Source organism: Sebastes umbrosus, chromosome 6 (genome assembly GCF_015220745.1).
Source record: "Sebastes umbrosus isolate fSebUmb1 chromosome 6, fSebUmb1.pri, whole genome shotgun sequence".
Classification (NCBI taxonomy): Eukaryota; Metazoa; Chordata; class Actinopteri; order Perciformes; family Sebastidae; genus Sebastes; species Sebastes umbrosus.
Window position 1 is genome coordinate 25996447 of NC_051274.1, and position 27868 is coordinate 26024314.

Consider the following 27868-nt stretch of genomic DNA (forward strand, 5'->3'; position numbering starts at 1 on the left):
TTTTAATTGACAGATCTGTAAAATTTAATCATACAAAAGCACCACTTTAAAACTTGTGTTTACAAGAAATGTGATCTCATAAGTTTCTTAGATATAAGTCATTCAGTACAAAAAAAGCATAAAAAATGACTAATCGACTAAAGAAAAAAAATCTTAGTCGAGTAAGACCAAGAGGGTGCAGCCCTACTGGAGTTAGTTCAGTTTATGCATATAACTAACCTTAACATGAGAAATGATTGAGCTGACATTGAGAGTTATTTTTATGCTTGTGTGTGGATGTATATGTGTATATGTATGTGCATATGTATATGTATTAGGGCTGTCAATCCATTAAAATAGTTAATGGCGATTAATCGCACATTTTTTATCTGTTCAAAATGACTGCCCAAAACTGCATGTGATTATCATAAAGTGGGCATGTCTGTAAAGGGGAGACTCGTGGGTACCCATAGAACCCATTTTCATTCGCATATCTTGAGGTCAGAGGTTAAGGGACCCCTTTGAAAATGGTCATGCTAGTTTTTCTTCGCCAAAATGTAGCGTAGGCGTGGACCGTTTTTTAGCCTGCATTAAAGAAAAAGTAATCTGCGTCAACGTGTTATTATCGCGTTAACTTTGACAGCCCAAGTATGTACATATGCATATGCATATATATGCATATGTATATGCCTATGATTCATTATCTAACTATTCTATTGCTTATGCTTTGAATTCCCTTGGAAAGCACTTTGTACATGTGGCTTGAAAAGTGCTCTAGAGATAAAAAATTATATTTTATTATTATATTTACAAGTGAGGCATTACAGCATAACAAGATTTTAAAAAATCCCTTGCCTATTCCTTTGGCTTTCTATTTGTTTACCATGCAACGATTGCTGAATTTTAAAACGACATGAGATTTTTTTTGTTTCAGACACTTAGAGATACTTATCCGGCTTTTTAACCTAATTTATTCACGTCAGCTTCAACAAAAACTGTCATGGAGGCTTTTTATTGAATAGAAACCCTGTGACTTTCTGTAACAGATCATTGCTCATGTCTGAGGAAGACAACAGAGGGGGCTCACCTGGGCACAATCATCCCCAGCGTGATGACAGGGGCATGGACGGGGGTGAAGGGCAGCTCCTGAAGTTGGTCTCCTTCGTCCTGAGCTGAAGGTGACACATCCCCTTCCCGCTGAAGGTCCATCTCCAGGTGGGCGATGTTGCTGACACCTGAGAAGGCCTGTACCAAAGTGGGACGAAAGAGATACAGTACAGGAGGTGATTCAAAAACAGCAAAAAACAAATTTGAACAACAGTTAGGGTGGACGGTTTATAGTTAAAATCTATAAAGAGCTGAAGAGAAGGTGTCTGCAGTTCAGGCTGATGTTTCCGACTGCACTGTACAGTTATGGGCAGAAAGGAATCCAAGAAAGGACTTCACTAATTGGCAGCTGGATGCATGGAAATCATATGGACAGTAAAATAGTGTCATGGAGGATTAGAACAAAGTAACACGGCAGTAAGACAGAAAGCTAGTGCTGGAGTTGTCAGTATTGATCCTGGAAATGGCCTAATACTCTGGCTGCTCCAACCCCACGCTTACAGTAGCATTACACTTCTTCAATACACAGTAGCCATATGTCCAACGTTGTCTCAGTCCTTGTGAATGCCTGCATTGCTTCTGAGTGCCCATCTGTAAGTTACAAGGCATTAAATAGCCTTCTCCGTTAAAGTAGAAACCTGTTTCCTCTCGGCAGTCCAGTTGCATCATCAAAGCATTTATCAGGATGTGAGTCAGTGTTTAAAGCTGCAGGGGAACTTTTCTTGATTATAATATACTTGGAACAAACAACTGTAAATGTTCGGTAGCCAAAGAGGAACAGGATGACGTGTGAATCTCAGGAAATGTGTTCTGCTATTCTCATTTCAGAGTGACGTGTGTAGAAAACCAGGAGACGTCTGAGGCAGAAGGTGTGACTTCGTCTTATCAGTCACTCCCCACAAGCTGCTTTACCGATTATAAAAGCATTAATTACAGTATGTTCGTTTGAATTTTGAGATTTCCTCCTGGATGCAACTCTGCATGTTTCTTTTGTGTGGAACTGCTTTATAACACTGGGTTTTTATCTTCTTTTGTGTCCCTTGTTTTCCACAAAGACCTTTATGACACACACATAAATAAACTTGACATGAAAACAATACATCGCCAAGAGAAAGTGGCAAGGTGTGCCAATGCAATTTCTCAAGCTATCGAAGGAGAGAATATCTGGGATAGATTGTAAAGCCATACATCAGCACAGATAGCATTAGTCCTTAGGAACAACAAATATATATATATATATATATATTTATATATATATATATATATATATTGTCTGTTAGCAAATCACATGAAAAGACCAAAACCAACAATGTGTTAGTTTATCAGTTCATCTCTCAGTACTTTTCCATTTCCCTTCTCTGCCTGTGGCCTTAAGCCCATTAGTTCCTATAGTTAAGATGCAAATCTTTAACAGTGAGTCAGAAATAACTAGTTTAATTTATAATAAAGTAATTTTGCAGCTGGGACCTTCAGGTCCCAGTTTTTAGAAATCATTACTCAAGAGTAAATAGTAAATTTGTTGGGGACTATTTTCAGCTGTGGATTAACTATACACTGTGTATAAGAAGTGGATGTAGTCAACGTGATGTTACCCATTGGTTTGTGGACTGCCGTTTTTAAGCCACGAGTTCGGCATTTTGGCTGTCACCATTTTGTTTTTTTGCAACCAGATGTGACACGAGAGGGTGGAGCTAAGTACAACTGAATGCTGAATAAGACATTTGTAGGCGACCAAAATGTTACAATTAACTTTCATGAACTGAAAACACATTGTGAAAGAGTTAAAGTTGTAAGACAAAAACGTGGACAACTCCTAGACTGGACAACGCTCTGGTAGCTACATGTCAATCACAAGGTAGACACGCCCTAAAGCATACCCTGCGTTATGGTCTATTTGACTCTAAATGGGACCATAATTTACTAAACGAACTTCATGCTGTATCGAAAAAGACTTGAAACTAGCGATTGAAACCATAGACTCATGTTTACAATGTTTACTGAGGTAATAAATCAAGTGAGAAGTAGGGTCATTTTCTCATAGACTTCTATACAATCAGACTTCTTTTTGCAACCAGAGGAGTCGCCCCCTGCTGGATATTAGGAAGAATGCAAGTTCAAGGCACTTCAGCATTGGCTTCACTTTTCAGACCCAGAGGTTGCCGCCTGTGACTAACACACATTTCCTGCTCTAGTTAGTATTTATGGCAGCAGGACGGTGTACGTGGGATTGACTCACAATAAACTACAGTGCCCATGTTCATGACAATGAAAGAAATGTCACCAAGTGCAACGGTGTGGTTCATTGATGTGTTTTAATAGTTTTTGCACAACAGGGCATTATGCCACAGAGGAATAATATATATCAGGCTTTGGATACATAGGCAATGCTCGTTTGTGGGGTCAATTCATTTGTTAGTTTTGGTCATGTGATTTGTTGAAAATAAGAAAAATATCAGCCACATCCTTTAACAAACATCTTTTGGTAGCACTAATGAATATTTGTTTGGGTTTGAAACGAGCGTTTCTTTCAAGGACATTCCTGTTTTCAAATTTTTTTTTCCAAATTACATAACTATTTCCAGGAAACTTCCAAGGACACATAAAGCAAAGTGTTTTCTCCCTTTTTTGTTGTGTGAAGATGACGTATTTTCTGTGGAACTATATGTCCCTTCCTGCTATGAGAATGAGCTCAAATGTGGTAACTTTTAATTTAACTAAAGTGCCATTGGCAGTACATTTCTCATTTTAATTTAGGTAAAAGCAAAAAAGACTGAATTAATAAACACCACAGTGATGAGTAAAATGTCACAACATATTGTTTATGTTTTGACTTTGAGGCAGTCTTGCATTTAATCTGCAATTCAGTTACTGACATGCTTTTGTTTAGCTTGTCATTTTTGCTTCTTTCTCCTTCACAATATCAGCTATTTAGGAAAAGAAAAAGAACTGTTAATGCCCGTGAATCAATTCAATAATTATTTCTAAATGTTTTGTGGCAAACATTAATCCCCTCTTCTTGTCAGTGACAGACACGCAGCTGGAGGGGTATTAGCACAGATAATTAGCTAAGGAGTGCTAATGGTGTCATTTTCCAGTCAAGTGTTTTTTTTCTGGTCTTTGATACATGTGCATGGTTCAGTTGGCCTATCAGAGGACATGCATGGCTGTGCATTATTGGGCTTTCCATCAAACATGCTCATAATAACCTCTACCAAAGTCATGCCGCGACAAACGCATCCATGTTCCCCCTGTGATCCAGCAGCCTGCGGGATAATAACATTAGAGGATGTAAAGACATGGTGTAGATGTTTAAACATCTCAAAGTAATGGCTTTATACTGTATCTGAACCTGCTGCCATCAAGCCTATACGCTGTGTGTGATGACATATGAGCAACTGCTTTTTATAGGCAGGTGTGTTCAGATTATGGACAAGGACAAATGGAGGTTTAAACAATAAATTCTGCAGGCTGATTTAATGACTCAATATATGCATAGAGAATGTCACAGAAACTCCCTTAGAGTATCATAACTGAAAACTAATGGCAGCCAGGGGACGGGGGATATAATGCATCATACTTATCCACGCCACGGCTTTAAAATTGACATTGTTCTTCAATTTCCAACAAAGCGTTGTACAGTATCAGCTGGAGTGTCAGGATGTGACACTTGAAGTGAGTTTATGTAACAGCTGAACGAAGGATCGCCGCATTCATTCAAGTTATTCTCGTTCTTCCGTTCATGTGAATGAGATTGAGACCGAGGCTGGGCCAAGGGCTTGGAGGCGGGGTTAAAGGAAATGCTAGTGCGCTTGCTCTATGTGCCCATGATTTTATAAGCGGCAGTCAACAAACAATTTAAGGTGGTCGCGCACATCTAAAAAACGTAGTAGACCGGAGCGGGACCAGTAGAAGACAGCAATGAACAACGTAGAGGAAGGTCCGCACACTGCAGCTCCCTTTAAGTGCAATTTATTGGCACATCTTAGTAAGTGATGTTTCGAGCACAAGCTCTTCTTCAGACTTAATAAATCTGCACAGAGACGCCATCTTAAAGGCTAAGCGATCTGGTCACATGATAGTCACACGATACCGCCAGTGACCCAAGTGTCCCACATATAATCAAACGTAATGTTACATGTATAGTACGCAAAACTCATATATACATAGTAAACAACAATATATACAAAAAATCATATACTTACATTTACAAATTCATAATATAGGCAAGTACCTCTCAGCTCATAAGAATAACATCAAGCCTATGGCTGTCATACTTTCTATACAGTATGGCTAGAATGGAATAGAGGCGTCTCTATATCAAAAAATTAGGATGTACCTCAGAAGCATAAGCGGCAGTCGAGCCATTTTGGCTTCATGTGCCACCGAGCAACTGGGTTCCCACCTCCAACACTGTATCCAGTTATACATCCATGGTGTTGCCAGATATGGTTATTTCACTCATACCTGTGTCATATTTCATGGTATAACGAAAGCGCACTGCTTGAAATTTAACCACAAATGCTACAGTATTCTAAACTTTTGACTTCCAGTCTAGTTATATAGATACATATATGAAATAGATAAGTTCTTCTGACAGTTTTTCCGCAGCACGACCTATTCAGTCTTTCAAAACCAAATTGAATTGTGTCTTTTTTTAGCCATTTGTGCGTCTGATTATATTGTAAGCCTTATCCACAGTTCCTGGATTATTCCTGCAATATGATTCATAGCTTAAGCTATATGGATTTCGAGCATGAAATACGGGAGGAAACCCATTAAAGCTACTGCTGTCTAGTTAGAATATGTGCAAAGTCCTTCTTAGCTGTGCTGAGGCGTAAAAGCAGGTGGACTGGCCAGGACAGCTCTGAAAAAGCCTCACAATCCACTGCAATAACACATGGGAATGAAGAAAACTTAATACAGGAAGGCGGATGAAGAAAAGAGACAATGATTTACTGTATATGCATGGAATGTTCCGCATTATCTGTTTAACTTCTGGACAAACTACAGTAGCTGAATTCCTGTTACTGTACCTACGACTAGATTCCTATAAAATGTAGTTCAAGGCCGAATCCAAATGTCCAGACATCCCTGCACCTGCACACACAGTCCAGAGTGCCGAGGGCTGTCCTAATGCACAATTCATCATGTCCACGGGGGTCTCAAGCTCACTTACTGCTGAGTTCCTGAGACTCTACTCCAGTTGTGGACCAGGCTTGTCAGAGGTACAGAGTGAGAATGGCATGGTATGGTCATGAAATTTGGGTAATGACCAAAAAAATTAGATGGTGGTTACAAGCAACTGAAATGAGTTTCCTTCGCAAGGTGTCTGGGCTCACCCTTAGAGACATGGGCAGACATTCAGAAGGAGTGTGCAGTAGAACCACTGCTCCTTCACATTGGAAGGTGCCAGTTGAGGTGGTTTGGGCATCTGATAAAGATGCATAAGGATGAAGGTATTTTAGGTGTGGAGCCTGTGGATTATATACCCCATGTGGTCTGGAAACACCTTGAGATACCACTGGAGGAGTTGGTGGAAGTAGCTTGGGAGAAGGACGCCTGGGCTAAACTTTGCTAAACCTGCTACCACCAGGACACAGACCTGGATAAGCAGCAGCAAATGGATGGATGGACCCTCTGTCCATCCATCCATAGACTATATAAACAGTAAGAAGTGCATGTAGTCACCGTGATGTCACCCATTGGTTTGTGGACTACGGTTTTGAAGCCTCGTGTTTGGGTTTTTAGCCGTCACCATCTTGTTTTTTTGCAACCAGAGGTGACACGAGAGGGTGGAGCTAAGTACAACTGAACGCTGAATAAGACATTTTCAGGCAACCAAAAAGGTTATAATTAACTTTTCATGAACTAAAAACACACTGTGAAAGGGTTAAAGTTGGAAAACGAAAACACAGACAACACCCAAAGCTAACGCCGTGGTAACGACATGTCTGGGGCGGACGCATAATAGTAATATACAGCATGGAAAGCACAAAATAAGTTAGACATAATTTAGATCTATAGCACAAATGTACCATATTGAAGGTGCCCTAAGGAGATCTCTAGTAAACAGACAAAAGCTCTGTTTACATTCAGTGTTATTCACCAAAACACATTGTGTGTATCCTTGTGTGCTGTAAAGGTAAGTGGGTCTTTGAACTCTAGTGAGTGACTGCCTGCATATCCTTTGGGATGTAGGTATTGTGTTGTTTGTTTAAGTGTTGGTGTGTTTGAATGCACCTACGACTCCCCTTTGCTTGTGTATTTTCCTCAGTATGAACGTGTGTGAGTACAAGGCTATGTGAGTGTGTGTGAGCGTACGGGGGTGGAAATCTTACGACATGTGACAGCTGGTGGGCCGATGCCAACGGGGAAGGATGGAGCAGAGGAGGAAACGACTGTTGCCACGGCAACGCCGAGCTGGAGTGGCTGATGGTTGGGTAGCGTGAAGTAGCTGCCAGCTGAGACAGTGAGAGCTGCAGAGAAACAATGCAAATGATTCGCTGTTATTATTATGATTATGAACAACAGGGCTCAGGAATATACTTTACGCCAGAGAGACACATGTGCCGTCTCAGATGACTACAACAGACCATTATACTGCTTCGGCACTTATAAGCCCTTCTCACTCCACCCACGATCCTTCAACACTGTCATCCCCCAGCAGGTCGGATTCTAAACTGTTTGTCTGCTCGCTTTAGACTGGAAACAAAAGACACTGTTGCTAATATTTTGAGATTTGCTAGTGGTCCTTACACTTGTCGTAAGGGTTATATAAGGAGGGCAAACAGATATATCAATCACTACCAATAGTGGACTTTTATAAATAGTAAAATATGATCCAAAAGGAGCTGAGCAGCATGGCCACTCCAATTGCACTCGACAAAAACGTTATGGTTGTTCCAGTTTGGCTTGAAATGTATACAGCCACAGGATGTACAGTACAGGACGCTTATGACAGGCGCAAAGGAGGAAGTAAGGTGATGTTATTATAGAGCGAAGAAGTCCATGTACAGTGGGGAGGTCGGGGTGGATGGTTGGATCAACAATACATCAGACTTAAACACGGGAAACCTCTGTTCGTTTCCTCTTTCAAACCGTCGTTATTCAACATTGTTGTTGTTTTTTAAACTATGACCATGATCGTTAACCACGTATTTATTACTGTAACCATGACAACCACGGTCCCGTAGCATTAACAAAGTAGTCATAATTATAGCTTTGTAAAATTATTAAACACATTTATTTTTCCAACAGTGATTTGTAATGGTGCACCCGATTTGACTGTTATCAGCTCATTAAATATGCGTTACCAGTCGTTATCCTCATAGATGTGGGTCAGTCGGGGCCTGCTACACCTACTACGTTTTAAAAGTGAAAGCAAAACTTAAAAGCAACACGTTCTAACACGTAAAACTGAATGAAATGTCACGTTTTACATGAAACACTGTTCTCATTCACTAATTCTACTTTTGCCTTTCTTTTGACTGTAGGCCTTTCACATTAAAAGCATACCTACAGTAGAAAGAGATTGATTGTAGCCTTTGAGCTGCTGTAAGGCTTTTACAGTGAAACATCTGTGCAGGAAGTGAGTTTCATTGATGGTAGCTTCACACAGATTAAAAGAATGACAATTGGATTGGAAAGTAATGAATTAGAATGGATGAGTGAAAGAAAACTGTGTGGTAATGTACTTTATGTTGAATTTACCATGTGTCTCATAGTTGTGTGTATGTAATGCCCCCTCCCCCCAATGATTGAATGTTTGTTATAATGATGTAAATGTTATTTCAAGCCAGAAGTATCATAATTGAAAGTTATGGCTTCAGATATCAAGATGTGAGCTTGTGATTCAGTGCTAGCTGCAGATTTGAAATGTGTCTGCCTAATGACCAGAATCACAAGTAAATTTAACACATGAATTCCTCTCATCTTCACAGTTTTCTGCTATTTATCTGGTCTCGATTAGCACAGGCTGCAAAGTAAGTCGAGCAGCTTTGACGTCCTTTCCCTGACCACCTCTTGATCCTCCTGGGGGATCCTGTGGCTTTCCCTGGCTCAACAGGAGATATTACACCTCTGGCGTGAGTCTGCCTTGAGGTTTCCTCCCAAATGGACGTCCACAGGGAGGAATCCTGATCAGATGCCCTAACCACATCTATCGGCTCTCTACGATGGTTCCTTAGGGAAATCTGAGCTCTTCACTTTGTCCCTATGGTTTGAGCCCAGACATCCTTTGAAAGAAACTTACTTTGGCCTTTTGATCATGGGAATGTATAATCTGAACTGATGGACATGGCCAACCAAATGGTCCCTAGACATCCCTACTTCATATTCATAGCTGCACTATTTTACCGAAATGGGAGTAACAGGTTAATTGTGAACTGTAAGGGCTGGAATAAATTGGTTATGTAATAATTTGATCAAATTCCCAATATTTGACCCTTCCCATTGGAAAATGATCCACCAGTGAAACCAGAAATGTATTTTGCCAATTAATCCTAATCTAAGGCATCAAAGTAAAGACATAAAACAAATGTTGGATCAATAAGCATATAACATTAATTTGATTATGCCAAATTCAGGGTTAGCAGACTTTATCTTGTTCAAGAGATAGTTTGGGTGTTTTGAAGTGGGGTTGTATGAGGTACTTATCAATAGTCAGTGTATTACCTACAGTAGATGACAGTCGGCACACCCCCAGTTTAGAGAAGCAGACAGGAGTTACTGCAAAGGAGCAAAGCAATGTACTGCTGAGGACGGGGCTGACTGCAAAACGTATTTTAGACACCTAAAAGGAAGACTCACCTAAAAAAATCAATATCAGTTTAAGTGTACGTTATATTTAGAATATTTTCGCCGGTTTACCTTGCCGTCAGACAGCCCTTTCTGATGGAGAACTGAAGCCGTTGTATTCATCTATGCTCTTGCCAAAGCCACCAGACTTCACTGAAAAAAACTGTGATTTTACCAGTGACTTCTACCTGGGGTGAATCCGAACCAACCAAAGTCACACAATAACACAAACAAACTAACCGATCGAGGCAGCGGTAGACCAGCAAATTACAGTTTTTTTTCAATGGAGTCTGGTTACTTTCGCTACAGCATAGATAACTGCTTCAGTTCTCCGTCGGAAACATAGACTGTATAACTGTCTCACGGCAAAGTAAACCGGCGAATATATATATATATTCCAAATATAGCGTATATCGTACGGTAACTCCTGTCTGCTTCTCCAAACTGGGGACGTGCCAACCATCATCTACTCTAGGTAATACACTGACTGTAGATAAGTACTTCATACAACCCCACTTCAAAACAACCAAACTATCCCGTTAGGTAACAGTGAAACAAAGCTACAATGTGGCTAATATTCCTCAATAATCCAAATGTGTCTTTCAGTTCATCTAACAGTTTGTGAGCGTTATTGAATCTGGTATGGTCAAAACAAATGGCTCTCTAGGAGGCAATAAAGATATTGCATTGAACCATATTGAGCAGTAAAAGAGGAGATGTTCACTCACCCAGTGATCTGTTGGACACACATATAATCACTGAATCTGCTATGCTTGTAAGGACATTACATTGATTTACATGAATTCCCTCAGGCCTTGAAATAGATCAAACAGACAGTCCCATTTACTTCAATCCTTTTCTTTCATACCAAACAAAAAAAGGAGGTGATCACACCGTGTGCAGACTCGATGTGCCACTGTGACACATGGCATGATGAAACACTAAATGTGCAGAGCATAAGTAAACATTTAGTGTGCGACTACACTGTAGCTGCGAGCTGAAGAAACACCAGAGAGATATATGACCTGCTTCGAGCTGAGGAAACTTGAATATGTTGGTTACAGTGGTAGCCATAGCAACAAGTGTAAACCTGTTCCTAGCAACGTAGATAGCTGTGAAAATGGACAACTTATCACCAATTTATACTATTTTATATCTACATACTCAATTTTCCCCTTAAATTTCCCCCTTTAAACATTTAACTCCACACTGACAGCTGACAGCATCATATATATTCTGTATCAGCTCCTTCCAAATCTCCATTGAAGATACATGATGTTTACACTGAGTGAAATATTTAAACAGCAGACTGCATATTTGTGATGACTGCACCGTTCCATCAAATGGAAATATTATAGATATCCTGTTAGTCATTTTATGCACATTTCCCCCAAAAAATCACCCTGATAATTTGGTCTGCTTGAGAAACATGGGTCTCTTCACTAGGAAAAAATTGATAAAGCTCTGTGGGTTTGATCAATGTCTGGCTGCACAGCTTGAGCTTGTAATGGCTGACCCTCCGGAAGGTCGTCAACTTATCAAAAATGTTTGTTGATGCTATGTATTTATGTTAAAAAGAAAATATCTGTTGAATATTTAAACTCAAATATCAATATCTGCAAATATCAAAATGCGTTTTTGTGTCCTTCTTAAAGGGTAAATTCAACCTGGAATCTATTTTCCCGTATTTTTGTGTTTAACTGACTAATAGTGACAACAATTTCTGAAATTAGTCCAATATTGAGAGAAAGCGCTGTAGATAGCAGCTACTCACAGGATGCAATATGGTGTTATTGGGGCAAGCTCGCACCGTCATTTACGTCCACTAAAAGTGCTTGTTTTTGCCATGACAGGCTCTGATTGTTATTATAAGGGTCTGACATTATGGAAAGAGTCTCGCTCAAGGAGAAGTCTTGCTCTGAAATCTGGCGAGGTGACGTGTTACCGGAAGATAACGGTGGAATAGTGGAATACATCCATGGTGGAAACGCAGGTGACAGCCGGCAGAGTTTGTTTTGTCGGAGTACAGAAAGCGTTGCTTAGTGTTATCTTAAAGGTTTTCAATGTCATGATTGAATATTTAGATGATTTCGACAATATGGAAGGAGTCTTTGAATTCGATGGCCGCCATATTTATTCGAGTCAGAGTATACAGATATTCAGATTTCACAACGAGACTTCTCCTTGACCGGGACTTGGACACAATAACCAACAGACCGGATCAAGAGAAAGGTAAGAAAAACTTTTTATTTCTCTGTAGGGTCCTTTCCATAATGTTGTTCACACACTTATAATAACAATCTGACAATCAACTTGTCCTCGCAGGTTGCTTCATGGCTGCCGGTTACAGCGTTCTCCCTCTATACTGGACCAATTTCAGAAATTGCTGTCCCCATTAGTCGCTTAGACACAAAAACAAGGGAAAATATGGGTCCAGGTTGAAAAATACTGAAGATACCCTTTAACTAACTGAATTCACGCTGAACACAGGTGCTGTTGACCTTCAACGTTTTACAGCCACCTTTTCATTGTCTCTTATGAGTGTTTAAATACTGACAAGATAGTTTTTTGTTTCATTTTAAAAGGAATGGTGCCACACTAAATATCACTGAAATAGAGATTTTAAAGCAGTTTGACTCACTTACACGTAGTTTCAGAGTGGATATCTTGATTGGAAACTGCTGGCCACTCCACAGTTTGCTCGCTCACAAATGCTATGTTAGGTGTAGGCGTGACCATAAAATGAGCTGTTCTGGCTGTTAGAATTGGTCAAAATGTCCTCACAATTCAAAATGTCCTCAAATGTCAAGACTAGTGGGCTGTCACAGATCAGTCCTCACAAGTACCGCAAAGCCATAGCACATTTTACACACACACACACACACATACACACGCATGCATGTGATCTCACATTGAGTCATCACGTCCTGCACACAGAGGGTGTGAAAGACACTCACTCTGTATATGAGGATCTCACACACACACACACACACACACACACACACACACGCACGCACACGCACATACACTTTCACACACACACACACACACACACACACACACACACACACATTCACTCACTCACCAAGAGAATACGCAGAGGCAATTAGTAGTGGCAATGCTGTGGCTGCCAATGTTCTGAACTCAGACTGTTTGCCCTGACAGCCAAGCAGATCATCTGTTCACATGCTGGCTTCATGGGACTTGCATGTGTCTATGTGTGTGTGAATGTGTCCGAGGCATTATATGTATTTACATGTTCCATATAGACTGTATATATAAAGACAGATGACATGACAGCTCCCCAAAAGTGAAGCCAAAACTTCTTGATCGCCCCCTGGTGGCTAGATGCAGTATAGGTCATAAATCCTGCCCCCTCCATGTTAGCGGATGGCATGGGCCAATCAAAAAGTCAAACTACACGTCAAATACATTTTTCCCAAAGATGATATCTGTCATTTTTATATAGTTCTTATCATGCTGCTGTATGTTCAAGTGTTCTGATAAGTTTGAATTTAATTAGTTATTTATTGCTATAAAAAGGAGGTGAAATATCATGATTGACAGCTGCTCCGAGTGAAGTAGTCACACAGCCGGAGGAGATTTAACTTTCCATAACCGTCACGAGTCTGTGTAATAGAACATGTGTCAATTTGATCATAAATGTAGTTATAGAAATATTATGGTTAGTTGTTGTGTCTTTCTAGCCACACAGCTACCCTGGCGCTAACGCAGCAGCTAGGTGGCTCACGCTAACAAGCTGTGGCTGTGATTGGCTCGGGCAGATGTGTGGGCGGGACCTTGATACCACAGCTCCAGCTCCCCAATCGCTACTGTGCAGAATCTGGCTCCAAATGACGTCAAAATCTCAAGATGACAGCTCCCGTATCCGGGATATTTTGGCTTCACTTTTGTGCAGTGGGAGGAAGTGGAAATCTGTCATCCATCTATATATACAGTCCAGTGTATGCTACCATCACTTCTGTCTTTTCTGTGTGTGAGGTGTGTTTTAGTTTGTGTGTGAGACAAAGACCTTTGTGGAAGCTCATTTGGCTTGATGGTCAGTATGTGTGTATGTGAGGGGGAGAGAACGTGACATGGAGTCAAGCTTCATCATGTGTCTCAAAGAAACAAAGTGAGAGGCAGGTGTGTGGAGTGAAAGGGAGGAGGATCAAGAAGGAGATCCAGTGGAAAAGATGGAAAGATTAGCGGAATTAAATATTGAGAACAAAAGGTGGAAGAGTCGAGCACACAAAAGAGGAAAATATTAGAGATGCATGAGGAAGGGGGAGTACCAAGTCAAAGTGTGAACAATGCGGGTTGGATGCGAGTAAGGATGAGCGATAATTGTGTGTGAGCGTGACGAGAGAAAAATGGAAAGGTGAGGATGTGCAGGACAGAGTGAAACGCTACAAGAACGACATGAAGAATAGTGAGATGTATCTCTAATGAATAATAAGAAATAGCAGAGAAAATAGCTGAAAATAAATACAAATGGAGCAAACAGGGATAATATGAACATGTCAACCAATGATTTAAACATTTTCAGTGTAAGTATCTGCAGGTTTTAGGAAGATGAAGATTACTGTACCTGTAATTGTGTTTAACAAGGTAACTAAAACCTGATTAAATGAGCCTATTCCTAAAATATAAGGAGGACTAAAGCTGCCATTACAATAAATAAATAAATAAAAGCCTCAATTATCAAATAAATGTGCAGTTTAATTTGAAAATAAATAAATATGTGCACAAATATAAAAATAAATAAATAAAATGTAATTATTTCTTTATTATAATGGCAGCTTTAGACCTCCATAAAAATATGCTTGACAACAGAGAAAAATAAATGTTATATGAAAATATGCTGGCACCTGTTTATATCAGTAATATGTTTGGGCTTAACAATTTGAGTATAATATCAGATATTTCTGAAAAATATTGCAATTGCAAATTTATTCTTTATTTGTGGCCAAGATAGTATTAAATGCAAGAAAATATGTTTTCTACCAAGCAAATCATAAATCATCTGTTGGTCTTTTTTGAACAGAAAGACACAGCCCACACCTAAATTGTCTTTACACATCAAAGTTTTTTCCTCAGTGACACTGGCATGCATATTAATCAGATGAAACCAGTGTTTTTAGGTCTTGCCAACTCACAGATTTAACATTAATTAACTACAGCTCACTAAATTTGCCGCTGACAGTCGCCATTATAGCAGATGAAACCAACTGTCACTTACTATACAGCTCACTGCTAATTATGCGAGTTATGAAAATGACACTTTTTCAAATTGCAATTTCGATATTAAGTTTGACACGGGTTATCAAAAGGAACTGGAAATTTTTGCTCATGGTGCAATTACACCTCTTTGTCTTGTAGAAACTGTTCGTTATGTTGTGTTCCAAAGGATCTTGCAGCCTTCAAACGCAATAGTAGTTTCCATTCAGATTTTTCAAATTGGATTATAAAGCCCCCCCGCACTGGTATAACTATGCATAAAATGTTTGATCTCATTTACAGCTAACATGCCTCAACATTGCAAATATCAAAGAAGAGAGAGTTCAAGATGATCAACTATAAAAATCCATCTCTACCAAATGAATGCTCACTGAGGTAGCAGTGAGGTGCTGAGCTGTAACCTCTAAGGTGTGATTATCACAAGACAAATACCAGCATTAACAGAAATCCATTGTAATTTCAGAGAAAACTGTTTATGCTTTGTTTAACACAAAAATCAATTTTTACATACCTCTAATCAATACTATATATCACTTACCATTTAGTTTCCACGACGTTAGGCTAATTATATTTACTTCATGTTCTAGTGTTAAGACAGAAGGATTCAGAACACAACAATTAAATGCTGGAGTGATACAATAAACAATGCACAGAAATCTTGAATCCTATTCTTTTGAAAAGACATTTAATACAAGGCACTAAGTACCTCTGCGTAGCTGCAGAAAGGAGGCCTGACTGAGCCGGCGCCAGCTGCCAAGTAGCCCTCTGCCAGCAACAAACTGAAACACGGCCTCACCTCCGGCCCGCGGACGACAAGAACACCTGGGTCGACAAAGCACGAGCACGACCCTGAAACATGACCGCAGCCCGGTGCGAGAAATTATCATCAACACTGGCAAACAAACTCAGCCGCTCTCCCAAATGCTGGCTATAAATACCACAAGATCCTTAGCATTCTGCACCGCGGCGCACCGAGTGTCAAGGATCAATAATTTATGCGAGCAAGAGAAAGTTGTCAGATCCAACAATGCCTACAGACAGAGCCGGAGCGCACGGCTTGTTTACAGAGCCATCTCGGAGAAGGATGCCATTGATTAATCAGCGCTTGACAGTCATGTTGAATTTTTTTTTTTTTTTTGTTGAACAGGCAAAATCATTTTAGGATTGAAACGGGTGTATTTTTATAACAGTATCTTTGAAAGGGTAGGAGACAGAGAGATAGGGAGAGACACAGAGACTGTATTTGTGGATTTTGCAGCAACACGAGAGTCGTGATGAATTGTCGGGTGACTGCCAACAGCAGTGGCTTGGCTTCACACAGTGTTTTCTGTTTCGGCTCTTTATGTAGAATCCTGGATAGCCATCAGATAGATATCTATGCTGTGTGCACACTGAGCAGCCAGAGCACTAATGATGACTGCTGCGTATTTACTCAATTTATAGATTATTGTCTTATTGGATACATTTACTGTTGACTTAAAGTTGCTTTCAATGATTTGTTTAGCCACTTGGGAGCGGTGGAACAAGCTGAAAACATCTAATAACACCTCACTACGTGTTAGCAAATCTTTGTCTATTTACACATTCAGCAGACACAAAGCAACATTAGCATTCATTTGTAGTTGTGTTTCTAGATTAGCAACAAATGTAAATCACTTATTCGCTCTCCTTTTTGCTTTTTGGCTCTTTAGCTCATGGATATTTGACACACTTCACCAGCGAGTCACTAACTCTGTCTGTCTGTTGTTTGATGCTGGGCAGATAGACAGTTGATTAGAGATGGAAAGGACACAAAACACAGGGCTTCCAAACAGGAGGCCAGGTTCGCACCAACAACGTGTATCTGTTGTTTCACTTTCACTTCTGAAACATATTTATTTTATGCCAAAACACAATCCTTTTCCCTAAAATTAACTAAGTGGTTTTGTTGCCTAAACCTAAAGAAGTTGTTTTGTTTGTGTTCAAAACGTAACGTTTCATTCAGTTTTACGTGTTAAAATGTGTTGGTTTTAAGTTTTACTTTCACTTTTACAACACCGTAAACATAGCAGGCCCCTACTGACCCACATCTGTGATGGTTATAGCGAGCGATAATGCACAGTTAATGGCCTTGTAGCTGTCGAATCAGCGTACAGTGGGTTCATCCTGAAAACAGCTGCATGGTACATCTGGAAACAAAGTTGATGGGAGCAGAGTTTTGCTGACCAGATGATCAAAACAATGAGCTAAAAGAGGATAAAAGAGGGGAACTGCAGAGTTGGCTGATCATTTTCATACATCGTCATTCTTTTAGAATTAATTCTGCCTGTTTGGTAGACTAGAAGTTTTGGGAATTAAACAATGAAAAAGTCTGTACATGGTATATCCGGCTAAGCACCAGCACCTTCTAATGTCATCCCCCTAAGAGCTGCCCAGTATGACCACAGTCATCTCTTGTTAGCCACTGGGAGCTGCCCACTAGTAGGCTTCCACCGCCCTCGCTGCTTAATCAAAATGAGGGCCGATTTGTAAAGTTCATGGGTGCAGCGCTCCCACAGCTCCCGGCCCCCGTTGGTTCAATTTAAAATGAGTCGACAATACAGACTGTGGCTCATTTTGGCCCAGAGAGCTAACACTGAAACAGACCTGATCTCTCTCCTCCTCCTCCACTCTGTGGCATAATGTTAGTGTGTGTGTGTGTTAGTGTGTGTGTGTGTGTCCCTGGCCTCATCCTGAGAGAGAGCAGCATCCATCACAACTCCCAGTCTCCACTGGCACCTCCACTCAGGCTGAGGGATGGATGGTAATGGTAGCTTAGCTCAGTCAGAACGAACACAAAACACACACAGCAACACACACTGTTGGTGTATGTTACGTATAGTCGAAGTTGGTATTTTACTAAAAATGGGATATGAGTCAGTCATCATCACCCACCACAGATATGATGGTTGGATGATTTAAGTCTATTACGTAGTTATTTTAGAATTGATCAGTACTATATCAGTTGTCCGTTGGAAGCCTCTAACATACACTGATGCTAATATAACATTTAATCTGAATTAATGCAACCGGGCGCAATAATCATTACCAGTATTACTTCTAGTTCCCAGGTTTCTGTGGTGATTTTCCATGATTGACACACACTGATATCTCGTTGTCTTTCACCAAGAACAACAAACACACACCCACACACTTCCTTTCTTTCCCTTTGCCAATCCAGCTGTGTACATATTCAGTAAAAACTCTGGTTTAAACTGGCTGCAGGATATTTTTTTATAGACCCAATCAGTCTGGAATCTCATTCAGGTGAGTCAAAAGATTAAAATATGCTGATTATGCTTCCTAATCACGTTGCTGATGAGAGATCTGGGACAGATAATGCATTTTTTCCTGACATTTAAAACAAAGTTACAGAAGCTTGACCTGCAATTTTCTGTCGACAACACAGCAGCGCGACTGTGGGCTAGTGGAGATTTATGATCTTTGTCTAAAGAGCACAGAAGGGGAGGGGTTGTTTCAATAAAGAGGGACCTGCTAGAGGGACTAGGGTTTTAAGCAAAAACAGCTTTGACAAACCCACTACACTACCTGCCCAACTTAAAACGACAGACAGACAAAGTTAGTGACTAGCTGGAGAAGAAAGTTAGCAGCTGGTCAGATTGACCAAAACACAGGAAAGGAGAGGGATTTATTGAGTGGACAGAAACACAACTCCAAATGAATGTTAATCTTGTGTTTGCTGTCAATAGACGACTGTTTGTCAGCCATAAGAACCTTATAAGATCCTACTATGTCAGATGTTGTATTTTCAGCTTGTTCCGCTGCTCTAAGCGGACAAAAAGCAAATTAAAAAATCCCTTAAAGCAGCTTTAAACAAATTAGGCACTAGTGATCCTGCATGGACCCACTAATAGCAGGATTTTATTTATTTATTTTGAGAGTTGACACAAGCCGATCCTGCACTGCTCTCGCTCAGCATCACAATCTATTGATCGTACTAACTTTTCGGTCCCTCTGGACCTTCGTCAAGAGTGTTTCTTTTGAGAGAAAATAGTACAAAAGCAGCTAAAACGCTTCCGGAAGAAAAAGGAACATCAGACAAAGCCTTTTTGTCATGGCACTAGCACTTAGGGTTTAGTCACTACTTTCAGTTGAGAAGGTGACAAGGCGTCTTACCCCGGGGCCTTGAGGCGAATCCGGAGGAGAAGCTGGTGGAATATATTTATGACCTGAAAAACATAAAGCAAAACAAAAGAAGATTAAGACAAAAAAAAAAAACTGTATATCCACTGTGTAAAGTGTAAAACAGGACGTAATGTGTATCCCTTATGCTGTTGATGTCTTCATCTGTATATCACTTGTGCAAACAACTCCAGTTGTTTAACAAGCTTAATTAACAACAGTGTAATGTCTTCCCCGTGCTCTGCGTACCTGGCAGCACTACTAATTGTGTCGTGCGGTTAAACATTTAATGGAATATCAGCTTGCGAGATGGAAACGGACGTTGACAGTAAAATGTCACTTTCTTGTTGATTGGATTTGCAGTCAGGTGGCATCCTGAGCTATGAAGAATACGCAGTGACAATGTGGAGTGCAAAACCTCAGCTGTACTGTAAATAACTCCACTGAACACTGGGATACCCAAAACTACTTACAATCAGTGTGCAAATCTATCCAATTTCACACAGATCAGGAGGCAGAGTTTGGATTTCGATGTCACACTGAGTTTAAAGTCTAACAATGCTTCCTGAGGTTTTTGGTTGGTAGCCATGGTAATGCTGAAATGAAAGGCTTTCCAGCATCTCTTTGTCCTCCTCTCCCACTCCTTCTCGCTCTCTGTGCCGGGCTTGACTGGCCTTTTGGAAATTGCTTCAGTTGCCTGGGGTGTCTTACTGTAGCTCCCATCTGCTCAGACTACATGCACACAGAGTGGACACGGAGCAGAACTGGCTGGCTCTCCGTCACAAATGTGCTTTGGCATCCCCCCGGCAGCCATTTTGTTTTTAGGGCATTCCGTTTCCTCACAGTTTTACGCCCGGAGCCGGTGGAAAACTGCGTTTCACCTCGTTAGCTGCTGGACTGACGTGCAATTGGCCGTTTATTTGTGATCAATGAGAGGACGTCTTGACAGCTGAGCAAACTGGCAGATGTACGAGAGGCGGATACAAGCACCTATACATGCACAAGACACCGGGGGATTCAGGAAGAGCACATTTATATATGTAAAGATAATGCATCATTAAAATGTATTAATGAGCATCTGTGTCAAAACAGCAAGGTTGCCTCCATATTCTACCCCTCTCAGCTAATTAGAAGCATTGAGTGATGTGTGATGGTCTTGTAAACAACCAGTTATTCTGTAGCTAAATTATAGATTAATGAAGATGTATGGACTCGATGAGAATTTCCACCCTCATGTCGATGTCTGTCATGAATAACTCAGAGGTTTCATACTTTCCTTGTCTGCTTTTCCCCCCGCCATGTACTAACTCTCCTGTCGTTTCAGATCCTGTGTTCCCGCCATTCATCCATTTTTTCACTGCCTGCCCAACCTGATCTCTTGGGAAGGCGTATAAAAATAGCACGACATTAAAATGACATTCCCAGTGTTATGAGAACGCATTTTAGCCTTTTGGTGATTTTTTGCGCCTCTTTTGCATGGCATAAAAATGCCACGCTACAAAATTTCAGCACCACAGTTAGGTTTAGGCAACAAAACCACTTAGTTAGGTTAGGAAAAGCATCATGGTTGGGCTTAAAATAAGTAATTAAACTAAGTAAAATGCGCACATAAACAACATAACAGAAGTAAGGAAAACACGTCACAAACGTCACTAACGTAACATTAAAATAACTCAACACTTTGGAACACCGGTCTCCTGGTTGAAAGTCCTGTGTTTGTTGGACCCATACTGTACACCTCTCCTACCATCCGCCATAATCAGTCTTTCTCACTTTTTATTCTACGTCACTAGCTCTGAGCATAGCATATTTACACGGATACAGACTACATGGAGTAGAAATGACATGCCAAAAGCAAGAACGGTGTTCTTCTTTCACGTGAGTTTGTTATGACCCTCAGCCTGCTGCTCTCTAGCCTGATCCCTGTTGGAGAAGTTTGCCTCATCTCCCCTGCCTACCTAGCTTTGACTTTTGCCCGTTTTCAACCTCAAGTAAATGTTTTATTCTACCAGCCTAGTCTCGGAGACATGCTTTTGTGTTCAAACTGTCAATCTATTAAAATATTTAAGTGCGATTATTGCATTATTGTCCATAGTTAATAGCGATTAATCTCACATTTTTTTATCTGTTCAAAATGTACCTTAAAGGGAGATTTCTCAAGTATTTAAAACACTTATCAACATGGGAGTGGGCAAAAATGCTTGCTTATGCAAACGTATGTATATATTTATTATCAATTAACAACACAAAACAATGACAAATATTATCCAGACTTGTGGGTACCCAAAGAACCCATTTCCATTCACATATCTCGAGGTCTGAGGTCAAGGGACCCCTTTGAAAATGGCCATGCCAGTTTTTCCTCGCCAAAATGTGTGCCTAAGTTTGGAACATGATTTATCCTCCTTTGCGATAAACCAATGGATTCCTTGTGTTTCCTAGTTTCATATGATACCAGTATCTTCACTCTAGCTTTAAAACAGAGCCCGCTACAACCTAAAAATCGCAAGTTGCGTTAAATAAATTAGTGTCGTTAAAACAAATTTGTGTTAACGTGTTATTATCGCGTTAACTTTGACAGCCCTAGCTCAAACCTGTTTTTACTGAGCCTTTACAAGTGGTTACAAGTAGCTTTTTTCTTTCTCTCAAATGACTTAATCAAAGGTTGTGAAGCGCAGTGAGCTTTCCACATTAATAAATATACATGCATCAAACACACGAGTTGCATATTTCAGACAGGCCATGAATTTCATAATCGTCTAAATAAGCTATCTGCAATGGAAAGCAGCGCACTTACTGGCATGTCCATACGCCCACACACACTCACACACACAAACAAAGTCAAGGATGATTAAGGCGCTGAAATCAAAGACTGACAGAGATTCATGATATCATTCTCCTCTGAACACTAGCCCAAATCATTCGGGCTTCTTGGGCGATCCTCTGAGGACACTTGAACACTGATTAAAATGTCATTAATAGACTTTGCCAAAAGCCTTCTCTACACACCCATGAAGTAGGCCCTGATCAACGCTATTCTTCTCTCCCAAGATAAGTTAACAGCATCATTAGTGGGGAAATCATCGAGTATACGACCGGGGTCCACTCAAGTTCTTTCTGCTGTCACTGGGATTGAGTGGCTGTGTGTAGTGTTTACTACACTTTTAATCAATTCACTGACAGACACAGAGCAAATCAGCAGTTTGGGTTTCAGTAAGAGTCGCAGACAGTGGCACATCATTTATCTTTGGCTGTGAGCGGGATGTGGAATATTTAATCAGAACTTTGTTTCAGCAGGAGGCCTCTTTAAAGCTCGGGGTTCAGGAGTTATTTTCGGAAGGATATCGTGGAACGGTCATGCTTAATTGGGAGCGACGGAATAAAAATGCTTCCGTTAGAGAAATTCAGCAGCACACACTGATAACCCCCTTAAAAATCTGAGGAAGTGGTTCAGCTTTATTTTCACATTCTTAATCACTGCACTTATAGAAAGCACAGACCAGCCAGTATGCGTGGTGAGACAAGTGGCTGGTGTGTGTGGTGCTACAAAAATGTTTTTTTAAATGCACACTGAAGCTTATATGGATAAACAGTATGTCATTGTCACATGTAGTTGAGTCAGAGAAGGTATTTTTAGAAATTTGCTGTTTTTCCAGCACAACAATAAACAAAGTTAATGGAGGTTTGAGGAATTTTGAGAACCAAAGAAAGAAACTGTGGGAAGTCATACTTTACTATACAATCTCTACTCCAAATAGCAGAATAACTTACACTTAGGGGAACTGGGTTTGTCTCACAAAGCAGGATTATGACGTTAGCTGAATGAGTAAAAGACAAAACCCTCTTGAATCTGGATTTCCAAGGTTTCTTTTTATCCCAAATACAAAAAAAAGACTTGTGTAAGCTTGAGTGAACGGTGGCCTTTCTATGTGAGGGCCAAAAATGAATCACTCAAGATATGATCTTAAAACCATTTTAAACATTTTGCGAAATGCTGCGTATTGCGATAAAACATAATGTATATAGTGTGATTTATTACCTTTTTCCAACTACAAATTATTCAGATTGTCAACATCATTGACATCATTGTCTATGTTCAGGCCAAAGTTCCCCTCTTAGAGCACCGAAGACACAAAGCAATGCTTGTTCAAGATCAAGAGGCCCTTATGGACTGCCAAAGTTTTCTCCGCGCACTTTGAGTTCATTCCCCTCGGTCCCCAATCATGAACCGTGCTAATCACGCAGAGAGCAGGTGGTGCAATTGAGATAACGCTGCAGAGGTGGGGGCTGCATCGTATGCAGAGGACAGGCTAGTTCGGTGCTTAGAACTCCGGCTGATTACACCTGGGTGTTGCCGCACGCTTGAGGCGCACCCTCAAAACAATTTGCAGAAACAGACCACACACTTTCTGGTCCAATAAACAAGAGAGAGGAACAATAAATGTAGCTCCTTTTGAAGCTGTGAGCAGTAAAGAGCCTCTCACTTCCTTCTCGGAGGAAACTCTTAGCTTGCTCCTATTCCTTTCCAAGTAATTAATTGATGTGCTTAAAAAGCCATAATGGATTGCTTGATGATATTTACCCTGTGAAGGTGATGAAGGTGTTCTTCTCTGACGTGACACATCCTCCTGCTTTGTCCTCAGAGACGCTTTTGGGCTGGATGCCTTCCTTTCCAGACTGGACGACAGCCGAAACGTTATGGTATCCTTCGCCTCCGCGAGAGGAGAAAGTTTCACACATTTCAGTAACACAAAAAAACACTGTTGGAGAATTAACAGTTCAGATTAAAGTCACAACTGGAATGAATGAGAGAGCAGCGAGAGAAGGTGATATGTGACGGTGACGTGTAGTTATTTTCAAATATCGGAGCTGTGTGAAAATTCACAGCTAAGGTGCGAAAATTTAAGTCATCACAAGATGACGACTTTTGCACCCTTTGAAATGTTTGATACTGTCATTAAAAAGAGGTGACTTGCAGACAATTAATTGTCTATAAGTGTGCTGTAAAGTGTGATAATGATTTATAATGCAGAGCCTTAAAGGATGATGTAATCTGTACGGCATGAGGGCCTACCAATAAAGACAACTTATCTTAATGCACCTGTTAATGTCAAAAACAATCATGTGAGAGTTTTTTGTCTTCAGGGAAACAGCTGCGTGAGTGCTGAATGTCTTAACAGCTTTCAACGCATTCTTTACATTTTGTTCCTTCAACAAAGACAAGCCTCTGTGCTATTGTGTTACCTGAGCTGTGCCTGAAGCTGAGAGTGGCGCAGGGCTCGGAGTTTTGGCAGACATCTCTGTGCTGTAGACCATGACTCCGTAAGGGTTTGGCTTTGCACCTCCTTGCAGAACAAGCTGTATTTCTTCCCCCTTCCAGTCAGCCGGCTCCTGGAAGGGGCACCAAATCCCCCAACGAAGGCACTGCAAGAAGGCCGCTCGGGATGTGGAGGTGGTAGACAGCTGTGTGACGGAAAAAGACACCAAGATTAGAGGACATTCAGACACTGACATGATCATTATCGTTTCCATATATGGAAACAATCTTGATTAACTTTTTCATTGCTCCATAGAGAAATATAATATTGAAAGTAACATAAAAGTAGTACTACAGTTCTTTTCACATATGCCTATGATGGTCAAATATTTACATTTTTTATTAGTTTTCATGAGTAAGTATGTGCATTTTTTTTATCAAAATACATTTACAAAGTAACAAGTAAAGATATGAGTATGAATATGACAATCATACTGCCGCTATAAGCATGTGCGAATAAAAATACAGTGAAACAAGAATTGTGTCTGTATTTTATGTCACCATGGTTAATTATAGGTAATTCATACATTGATGAATTTACTATAGCAGAGCATTAGAAATGTTTATGCGTTAATAAACTAGTGAAAAAAGTAAAAGAAAAAAAACCCACTAAATTTTCCAATTCATGATTATATTTCTTTAAGCACAAAATGAATTGTAAAAAGCTTTACATTTTTTGTTATTCTACTACCCTATCATGTTCTATTTCATAATTGATTGCTCACTGTATTACCCCCACAAGTTAGTTAACCTTTATTTATACAGGTAATCTCATTGAGACACGGTGTCTCATTCTCAAGAGCGACCAGCTATATGACACAAAGTTACAGACAGACAAGACCTTCATATAAAAAAAATTTAATTTCCCATCGGGGATTAATAAAGTGCCTTTCTTCTTCTTCTTCTTCTTCTTCTTCTTCTTCTTCTTCTAAAAGCGTGCATATGAGCAAAAGTGCCAAAGTGGTCGTTTCAAACTATGAAGAATAACAAGAGCAGACCCTGACAGAAGTTCTTCCCAGAGTTCTTATAAGTAGTTTAAAATCCTGTAGGGGAATCATACTGGACAGCTTCAGTTCCTGCTGTAGCGTGTTCCAGGTTGAGAGGGCCGAGTAGGAAAAGACTGTTTAATCCATTCCTTGCTCTTGTTCAATCACTGTAACTAGGCAAGCTTTGGATTCCTCCAAATGCTGAAGTAGTGCGCATGAGGCTGTAGTGAATGCGATTTAACAGTGTGACATAAGCCACTATTAGCATGCCTGGTTAACTAGTTACCTACAGTATTAACATAGCTTTACTTCCAACTTCATTGTTAGCTACTGTAACTTCATTATTATGTTAGAGAAATCCCCTTTCAGGATTGACGCATTGGCTGCGTGCACACCAGTGGGCAACCTCCAGGTCTGAGAAGTGAAGCCAATGCTGAAGTGCCTTAAACTTGCATTCTTTCTAACAGCCAGCAGGGGGCGACTCCTCTGGTTGCAAAAAGAAGTCTGATTGTATAGAAGCCTATGAGAAAATGAGCCTACTTCTCACTTGATTTATTACCTCAGTAGACATTGTTGACATGAGTTTATGGTCTCAATCACTAGTTTCAAGTCTTCTTCAAAACAGAGTGTTGTTCATTTAGTAAATTATGGTCCCATTTAAACTCAAATAGACCATAAAGCAGGGTATGCTTTAAGGCGTGGATACCTTGTGATTGACAGGACGTTGCCACGGCGTGGTCCGGTCTGGGAGTTGTCCATGCTTTTGTCCTAGAACTTTAACCCTTTCACAGTGTGTTTTCAGTTCATGAAAGTTAATTATAACCTTTTTGGTCGCCTGAAATGTCTTATTCATCATCGGTTGTACTTAGCTCCACCCTCTCGTGATACTTCTGGTTGCAATAAATGGCTACAGCCAAAATACTGAACTCGTGGCTTCAAAACGGCAGTCCACAAACCAATATGGTGACGCCACAGTGACTTCTTATATACAGTCTATGGTGCACACATACACCACTGTGTATATATCTAAGTTTCCATTTCATGATGGCTTTAATTTAAAAACCGCTGTCATTCTTGCATGCAGTGTGCCGCATAATAATACACGTCCAACCCACAGAGCAGCAGCAAAAGCTGTGATTGTACAGCTGCGTTGGCAGGAGTTATGTGTTGGGTCAGTGGCACTCTCCAGGTTTCATACTTGAAACCCTAAAAATGGTAATTTGTGAATCTAGTTTGGAACATACTGAACATATGGACCACCGTTGGATTATGCTGCATGATGGGTTTGAGAGGTTTCTATGGATGATTGACGTTTTTTTTTTTCTCCAGTGACTGAGTCTTTAGTGGAGTTCATTGTAAGTGATGTCAAAGCAAACTACTTACTTCTCATTTCCACCTTTCCAGCCTACAAAGAGTGAGTATTTGATATTCAAAAGATAAAGTAGATTTAGTTTTCCTTTTAGTATTTTTTCCTATACCATCCCTTTCACATGGAAACATTGGTGGTGCCATAGTTATTGTATTTCTAGGGTTTAGTCAGACATTTTAAGGTTAAAGTGCAACAAATCTATATATCACTGGTGTGCTTATTCAGCATTTATCATATTACTGTTAATAAATCACTAAGTACTCAATAAATCATGTGGATAATTTAGAAAGCAATATGAAAACAGGTCAAATTCACTACAAAGCTATGGCACTAATGTACTGCAGTGGGTTTGCATATTACCAACGCTGACAATGCTTTATGGTCAATACATTAGGGGCTTAAATACTAGGTCGCACGTACAGTTTAGGAGCAGTTTGTTGTGTTCGACCATGAGTTACAATCAGTTCCATTGCAACTCTACTCCAGCCATCCCAGGGACAGTAAAAAAAAAAAGCATCTTGTTTTAAATCGTCCACAGGGGACGCAGAGGTTTTGCTAAATCGATTAATGAGCTGGTCAGCCTCAGACAATAGTAATCAATCATAGGTGGGACAGTATATAGAATACACAACGAGCCTGCTAGCCCTCATCCTATCAAGACAAAGTGGAGCATATAATGGTTCACTCGATGCTTACAATTCCCCTGAGCACAGTTTTTACATGCAATACCATAATCAAATACTATAGGTCATCCTTCATATAAGTATTGCCATTATTCTAAATGGCATGCAGTGTCCATAGGGTGGTGTTATGCAAAACAGGAACTACTTGCAGTAGTCTTGAAGCAGAAATTGTGCCAACAGCGATGTTTTCTAAGTGCAAATAAAGCACGATGTCAGTAATTCAACTTCT

At 40.2% G+C, this 27868-nt stretch overlaps 1 protein-coding gene across 1 annotated transcript in view; it reads right to left on the reverse strand.

Moving 5' to 3' along the window:
* Positions 1-27868, reverse strand: part of nphp4 (nephronophthisis 4) — a 178362-nt gene that overhangs the window by 62449 nt on the left and 88045 nt on the right. Inside the window, exons 10-14 of the mRNA XM_037773417.1 lie at positions 24529-24747; positions 23867-23996; positions 19279-19331; positions 7425-7562; positions 1067-1224 (exon numbers count right to left, since the gene is read on the reverse strand). Coding sequence (XP_037629345.1) covers positions 1067-1224; positions 7425-7562; positions 19279-19331; positions 23867-23996; positions 24529-24747 — 698 coding nt within the window. The remainder of the gene's footprint in view (positions 1-1066; positions 1225-7424; positions 7563-19278; positions 19332-23866; positions 23997-24528; positions 24748-27868) is intronic.